Source organism: Phaethon lepturus, unplaced genomic scaffold (assembly GCF_000687285.1).
Source record: "Phaethon lepturus isolate BGI_N335 unplaced genomic scaffold, ASM68728v1 scaffold45403, whole genome shotgun sequence".
In the NCBI taxonomy this organism is placed as follows: domain Eukaryota; kingdom Metazoa; phylum Chordata; class Aves; order Phaethontiformes; family Phaethontidae; genus Phaethon; species Phaethon lepturus.
This window is the reverse complement of record NW_010532034.1, coordinates 4,848-12,949: the sequence shown is the minus strand read 5'-3', so window position 1 is coordinate 12,949 and position 8,102 is coordinate 4,848. Positions and strand designations below refer to the sequence as shown.

The following is an 8,102-nucleotide window of genomic DNA, read 5'->3' as shown; positions in this document are numbered from 1 at the left end:
GCTGGCATGTCCCAAGCTCCCACAAAAACCTGCTTTAGAGTGAAGACTGACCAGTCACAGAGCAGCGAGGACCAGGAGCAGCAGCACTGGCCACCTCTTCCTGCAGCACAAGCACCTGCCTGGAGCCCAAAGCCAGGAGAACATCATCCCAGGGGGTCTTGAAGGACTGCACCCTTCCCTGAACAAGTTTTTCCCTGGTAATACACTGTATTGAGATAAAAATGTGCAAAACTGATTTAGGTAAGCATAAGACAGTTCTATTATCAACACAGCAGGTCCATCAGTAATTAAGAAAATATGATTGACACTATCCCTGGAAGAAGAGACAACACAGATCAGCTCTCAAACACCAGACAGGAGGAGCTCAGGAGCAAGCGCACGTCCCGCAGGACCCTGCCCCGTCCCACAGAGCGCAGCCCAGAGCAAGGACAGAGTCCAGCCAGCAAGGTGAGCAACCACCACCGTAACGCAATTACCCTCAGATGCTGTCAGCGAGGAAGGAATGCATTTATTCTTAAGATTTAAAACCATTACTATTAATAAATAGTTTGCTTCTCAGCATGCCACGCCACACCGTGGCAAGATGGTTTGGTCCTTCTGTTCATTCCCAGAGCAGGGATGCGGGAATCCAGGAGCAGGAATCACTTAATTTTGAAGAGCCCAAACAAACCTCCCCAGCTTTGCCGCAGCACGAGTCGGCAACAGTCACACGCACACCGAGATCAGGTCTGCTCTCTCCTCGCTCTGCCACAAGCCTGGTGGCACTAGAGAGAGGCGAACCTGTTTTCCAGCACTGACTTAAAGAGATATTTTTCTAGCCTCAAGGTGCAACAAATTAAGGCACCAAAAATCCAAAGATGAAGCCTGTGCAGATAGGAAGTGGTTCCAGTTTTTCAGAGATGTTTCTCCTGCAGCCCGACAAGTATTTGCAGGATTTCAGAGAGGATGCCCTGCTTCCCTATGTTTGTAACTCCACAAAGGGGTTTTTCAGGGTATATTACGTGCTGCAAAGGCGCATCAGCTCACAGCTAGGAGAGATGACAGACGAACAGCGTATTACAAAGTGACATCCTAAGACTTAAGATCAGACAACTTCTCACAGCATTAGCACTGTCCCAGCCCCCAGGCCCCAGCAATGCTAGTGGGAAGAGACAGGACAACGCAAGCGCCAGGCTTGGGAGCCCAGAGCTCAGCTGAAAATTATTCCCTGGTCCTGCAAACACACAAATAGAAAGTAAATCACCCAACCTCCACTTTTTCTCAGTGCTGCTAGCACAATTCTGCTATCTGAACACATCCCATAGATAAGTGTTGTGTCCCATTTTAAGATTCCCTATCATTCTTGTGCAAGCATGACTTCAATTTATCTCCCTTCATAATTATATTTCATTAAATAGCAAAAGTCAAAAATTCAAGCACAGCCCAATTCATTTGTACAGTTAGGGTTTTTTTCTGTACAACATCACTAAAATATATAGGAGTAAGTTACTTTATTAAATAAACTCTGAAAACCATTTGCCCCCTCTCTCAGATTAGCCAGACACGTCGCAGCCGTACAGACACATGAGCACAGACATTCAGCCGAGCCCTCCCACGACGTCAGCCCAGACGAACGCACCAGCTCGCTCCTCGCAGGACATACCGTGACCGAGCAACCCCGACCTCGTGCCCTGTGCGCAGTGAGCTCGCCTCAGGATTTCAACTCTCATAGTCTGCATGACAATGACTCAAATTTACAAAAGAAAAAGCATTAAATAGTAGTTACAGTTGGAAGGTTTCCTAAAGCAGGAGGAGTCTTCCCCTGCAGAAGGAAGACTCTGTGACCAAGCTTTTATGAACCACGTTGCACAACAATCAGTGTATAAGCGACTTTGTTCCCATGGTAGATTACATATCCACAACCTGCTGTGCTTGTTCGCCTCCGGATGCAGCCTTTCCAGAGCCTGGGTTTAAGCTACACTCTTCATTCAAGCACAGGTCTTCATTAAATAAAGTGAACGGAAAAGAAAATCAGCATTCAGTCTTCACCACTCCACTCTAACTCAATTACAAAAACAAGTTTAAAAAAAAAAAAATATCAATGCAAACATGTCTTTTACAAACAGACAGTAAACAAATATATCCCTGGAGGAGACACACAGCCACTGGAGACAATTGTTTTGAAAATACAGTGGTATTTGGAAAGGACCCCACCACACACGCCTGTGAGCTTTCTGGAAGTGCACACCCAACCAACACAAGACTTATCAAGGTGCTTCTCTAAGCAGTGGATTTGCTGCTGTCGATGGTCCGGTGGGAAGGGTGACGTGCAGACCGAGCCTGGCTGCGCTGCTACAAAAGCAGAGGCTCAGGCAGCTTGCAGTGACCCAGCAGAGCCGACCCGAAACAGCACGTTCATACTGGTAGGAAGAGGGGGCAGTTTGGCTCTGTTAGACGGGCTGGTGTGAGCCACTTTCTGCTGCCGATCGGAGCCCAGACCCCACTCCCAAGCGGAGAATGCACATGGACAGACAGGAACACGGTCGAGATGTGGTCCCAGGTACCCACAGCTCGAGCAGGGGAGGCAGAAGACACCTTCCCACTTTTACAGGAAATTGAGCCCCGATTTTAAGCCCCCCAAGCACAGTATTACTAGAAGTTTTGTGTGTTGTTGTTCTTCCCCCTCTTAAAAAAAGTTGCAAGTATTTGCCCAAGTAGGTGAGTGCAGGAAGGCAGGACAGATGTGGGAGAGCTGTCCCCATCTGCTCCCTAAGTACCAGTCCAGGACGAGGGCTGTCTAGCAGGATTAGGGACAGACAGGAACACCTCCGACCACCAGGATGTTCCCCTGACCTTGCAGAAATCAGCTGTTATGTTGGTTTTGGTGATAGGTCAAGATGCTTTGCTCAGGTAAAGCCATTTGCATCTCCAACTGGCTTTACCCGAGCAACAGCTGGAGTGTGAGGTTTCACTGGGAACATTCAGCTGGTCTAATATACAGTAATAGTGACCTGAAAGGCTACCCTCCTCGTCCAGTTTCACCCCAAACCAAAAGTCTGCATTCGTCGAACAGCAGCGGGGGCTGCCCCGTACCAGTCCTGCCCTGGCTGCACCGGATACCGTGCGTACTTTGCCCTGATGTCTGTCCAGAGGATAGGTTTAGATCTGTGGTGATGGCTGAAGTATTTACAGGTATTTGCAGCATTTATTTACAGTACTTCTGCAGACCGCAAGCTGATTTTCTCTTCCTCCACTCCTAGTCAATCTGGCGTGGGCTTCTTTAGCGAGAAGGGCCGTATATTGAAGTGCCTGCTCAGCTGGCTCACCTGGGGACAAGGCAGACAACGGGACCAGGTTAGCGAGGCTCGGAGGGACGAGGAGGAAAGCGGGCAGAGCACCAGACTGGTTCCCTGTACAGCCAACAAAGCCCCTGCCACCTTCCTGTACTCACTTTCCTCACCATTGCCCACCCTACAGGCTCCCCGTGGGCACGGCAGATCCGGACCACAGCCTCTGTCTTGTGCTACGGGGCCAGCCAGGCTGCCCTGCCCAGGAGCCGAGCCTCGTCCCTGCCAGCCCGACACTGGGGCTGGCCGGGCCCGTGGCCCTGCAAGATGCAGCCTTGCTCCTTTCCCCTGCCTTCCCAAGCAGCCCAGCCTGACCAGGAGCAGGCTCACCTCTGTTCCTGCCCTCCTCTGAGGCAGGAGTCAGAAACACCCGCCCTGGGCCCAGGCATGCAGGAATTTAGCCCGCGGTACTGCTCCCCCTCTGTGCCTCCCCGCAACAGTTTTATTATCTTGCTTAAATTAATTTGATCATCTCAGATACCTATGTGAAAACCTGCGCCCTGACTCCATTTGCAATTCAAAATGGGGGTCAGGTACTTTGCATTGACCACAAAGACACACAGAGGAAGGTTACAGAGAGGAGGGGAACCCAGCACCAGGTTTTGCATAAATCGGGCCCCTTTTAGACCAGTCTTTGGAAGAAGCTTTCACCACCTCTTTTGAGGACATGAGAAAACCACAGAGGACTGAGAACTGCACCAGAAAACGAGCTTTCAGGCATGGTTCAGAGAACTGCAGACAGGAGGATAAAACGGATGGTGTGGCACCGGCAGCTGGTGACCGCAAGGTGACAGTCACTGCAGGACCACGAGCAAGTAGAGCTGAGCAGCACCAGAGGCTGAGCCGGGCACAGAGTCAGGGCAGAGGGTTTATTCCTAATACTCCCAAATTCAGAGCAGTTTGGGATCATGTCCCAGTCCCAGAGCCTTAAAAGGCTATTCAACTGGAAGAGAAGACTGCACAGATGGGCCTTTGGAAAGCTGGATGGGGGAAATGAGGGGAACACAAACTGAAGGGAGCAGAGCACCAAGAAGCTCACCGCAGGGGATGGGCAAGCCTGGGCAGACAGGATTACAGCACCCAGTCAGTCCCCATCTCCAGCTGTGATTCCAAGACCAAATTTATTTAAGCTTCTTAGCTATTCAAATCCTTCTTGCATAGAAGCCTCATTACACTAATTGGAAAGACAAGACAACCTGGCTATTACTTCTTTGCTGTAATTACAGTTCAGACTCGACTCTGGAGGCTCCACATTAGAGCTGGGGTTCCCAGGGGACAGGGCTTCCCAAGGCGGGCGTACGCTGGTGGCAGCAGCCAGCTCCGCAGGGGACGTCGGGTTCCTTGCCCTCGTTCCTCAGCAGCTTCCTGGGGCACTTCTAACAGGACTCGGCCTCCTCCGAGTTTATTTTCTCTCTTAATGAAAACTAAGAGAGTCAGGCAGAGCTGGCACAGAATAAGGGGAGCAAATTGGTCCCTGGATCTCTACACAGTCCTTGCAGCAGGGCAGAAGGCACTGCAGCTGCCGTGTCCCCACGTTCCCTGGCAGGAACATCCCCCCTCCCTCTTGGCTCTCCTCGTGACTCCAGCGCAGGACACGTCAGCGAGGTCGCAGATCGAACTCCTCAACCAAAGTTACACCAACAGCAGTTTAACTTTTTACACTAAGGCTCCCAAATTAAGCACTCCTGCCCGGTGTGCAGACACAGTAACACGGTATCTGCTGCTCTGGGTACCTACTGGAGCTGCCCTTCCCACTGCCCAAGGATGCGGGTCACCCATGCTGGCTTACATCCAGGCTGGTCACTAAGCTGCAACCGCAGCCAGGATGAGTTAAACACGGCAGCAGAGATGCAAGTATTTGTTTCACACTAATCTCTGGCGCAACGGCCCCTCCACCACATTGCATGAAGCTTGCTTCAAACCCACGCAACAGCCCGCACAAGCCTCTTGCAAGGAAGTCAGCTCAAGTTTCATATGAAACTTCATATGAAACATATGCTGTCACAGACAGCATGACACAGGCAGCCATTCCCACTGACATCGCCGTTTTTAAGCGGAGTATTCCCTGCCCCAAACAGCAGCAGCACCCAAGCAAAGCCCTCGTGCAGGCAGCCAAACACCACGCGTCGAGCGGTCACCTACCACAACCACTCCGTAGTGGATGTGCGCCAGGGTGAGAAAAGCAGTTAATACGTAGAGGAGAAGCGTTTCGCTGGTCGGCGCGAAGCCGGACGTCACCACGAAGAGCACCACCGCTATGGGGAGCAGCATCCAGTTCAGAGGCTGGCAGCGTGTGCTGCTCATCTGACAGACGATCAGTTGGCACTGCAGAAGAGAAAGCTGTCAGAGCTGGCACCCAGGATCGACTCTGCAAGCGCACAGCTGCCCACAGAGAGGACGGTCACACATGTACCAATCGTGTGCGCTCTACAACTACCATCACACAGTTCCCCCCCGAGCTTCTCACTCGGGGATCTTTCTTTGCATTAGAAAATGGGACACACACAGCAAAGCCTCGTGGGGCAGGAAGGTCATGGGGAAACAGGCATCAAGGGCATCTTTAAAAGAAAAAGGAGTTCCCCTGAGCTGACCGAGCCTTACCAGAGTTATCTGCACAATCAGCAGAAAGTCTTGCCAAGCAGCAGCGTGAGCTGCTGGACCCAGGGCATGGACAACACAGAGCTGCTCAGCCACATGTCCGAGGGGACGAGCACAGGTGCCTTGGTAAAGGTCTCAAGCAAGCACAGATGCAATATGCAGCTAAATCTGATTTTGACAAAAGCTTTAGTCCCCCACATTTTAAGTTTATCCCAAACAAGGCAGCAGGAACTCCTTTCGCATTAGCAGTTTCACAACACAGAGGATGCATGCATGCGCAAACACACTCAGTTTAACTCATTCTGTAGTTTCCCAAGAGTGAGAGCTCCAGCACAAATTCATAGACCCCAAACCCTGTCTACTTTCCTGTTTGTTCTTTTAATCACAGCAAAACAGAAAAGCTGTTAATTTTTGCTTCTCTCCTCACATTTGAGATCGTCTTTTTCTTCCTGCCTCCCAAGCGTCCTGGCAGGCTTCATACTCCCCAGGGGATAAACTGGAACATAAAGCAAACATTGCTTACAGAAATGTTAGCAAAGGCTGTTCCAACCATGAAATAGAAGAGCCTGGGATGGACCTCCAGGATGTCTGTCGGGGACACGAAGATCCATGCGGTGCAGAGCAGGAACAGCAACACTGGGGACACCAGTGGCAGCATGATTTCATACACGGAGTGGTGCTTCAAGGTGTTATTCTTATAGGCCCTGAAAGGCAAGCAAAGACATGAAAATACCTGGAACCACAGCTAAGAAATACCTGGTCCTGGCCTTCAGGAGAGGGCTGCAAAATCTCATTGGCCATTCTGCTACCCAAAACTGCTGATATCAGTCATAACCACGGTGAGACCAGGAAGATGGCACACCTTCATTGTTAACCTCCAAAAATCCTGAATTACAGCAGCACCTGGTTGTCTGGCGCTCCGAGTTGTGACCAACAGAACAAGACCACAAAACCTAGGGGCCCTCCTGCAAGACCCTGCTCAGCCCACTCCTCCCAGTGCACCCTGCAAACTGGGACCTCCTGGTATGTCAGAGCCACTTTGCCACACTGAAAACAGTCATCTGAAAACTACTAAGGAAACCAAGAGGCTTCGGAGGCTGTTGCAAAGGTGCTAGTGCAGGGAGGGAGAGTTGAAGAGAGAAAATAAACTTACTTGTAGAAGTTATAGAGGCTCATTGGCAGCGTCACTGTGAGCGCACAAGCTGGAAGAGAGAGACCCACGTTACTGCCCCACGGTGGAGGGAGACCATCACATGCACCCCACGAACAGGCAGGTGGTTGTGCTCTGGTTTAAGTTGCTCGCAACAAAAATAGCTCAGAGGTACACCAAGAATAGCTCGGCACATTTAAAAGTAGGTGCTCATAATTCTGGTTCAAGAGCTGTAATTACAAGTTAAGGTCTGCTACAGATTAAAGACATTTCCATTTTTAAAAGTTGCATTAACGAGCCCAGTATTATGCTTTAAACAAAGTTTAATTATAATACTGTCTTTAATGAGACATGAGGCAAGTTCAAACTCCACAAGCAATACGGCTGCGCACAACAGTTTTCAGTCTTAGTAATAAAGCCAGTTTGCTATTTCTCCCACTGTGAACAAGCACTTTGAGTTCCCATTGTGCAAAAAAGTTCTTCTCACTTAACTTGACAAATCATACAAAAAGTCTAAATAACTGAAAAAATTTAGACCTTCATAGGGAACATCATTCACTACACTCAAACCCATGAGTCTATCACAACTCCTTCCATGTTTATATAGCACTAGGTATTTTAAGAGAGCTGTAAATACTCCTGCTTTTAATAACCCAGCTCCTATCCAAGTGCACAAATCCAGCCAATGTAGGCATCGTGCTCTATTTTTAACACAGGAAAAGTGCATTTATTATTTATATGTTAAGTTATACGGCTGCCAAAGGAAAGTTCCGATTAAGGAAACTGCAAGCATTAGACTTAACATAACAATTCAAGACATCGATTTGAAATTAAGTAGTTACAATTAACCCCTACAGAAAGGGACACAGACTAAGAAGAATTAAACTGAGCAAGAACTTCTGAAAGAGCGGAATTTTATTAAGCAAAGCCAGCTCTCCCCTACTAAGCTTCACCTGCATTACTCCCACCTTTGCAGTGGCTTGTTCTGACAGACCACTGGAGAGAAAGGTTGGCTTTTTTTTTTTTTT

The 8,102-nt window shown here is 49.4% G+C and overlaps 1 protein-coding gene across 1 annotated transcript in view; it reads right to left on the bottom strand.

Moving 5' to 3' along the window:
• Positions 1–2,764: 2,764 nt before the first annotated feature.
• The window catches only part of EPT1 (ethanolaminephosphotransferase 1 (CDP-ethanolamine-specific)), a gene marked incomplete at its 5' end in the record, with an annotated part of 8,690 nt that continues 3,352 nt past the window's right edge, over positions 2,765–8,102 (bottom strand). Inside the window, 4 exons of the mRNA XM_010284730.1 lie at positions 2,765–3,305; positions 5,469–5,651; positions 6,448–6,628; positions 7,078–7,126. Of these exons, the coding sequence (XP_010283032.1) occupies positions 3,240–3,305; positions 5,469–5,651; positions 6,448–6,628; positions 7,078–7,126 (479 nt within the window). The remainder of the gene's footprint in view (positions 3,306–5,468; positions 5,652–6,447; positions 6,629–7,077; positions 7,127–8,102) is intronic.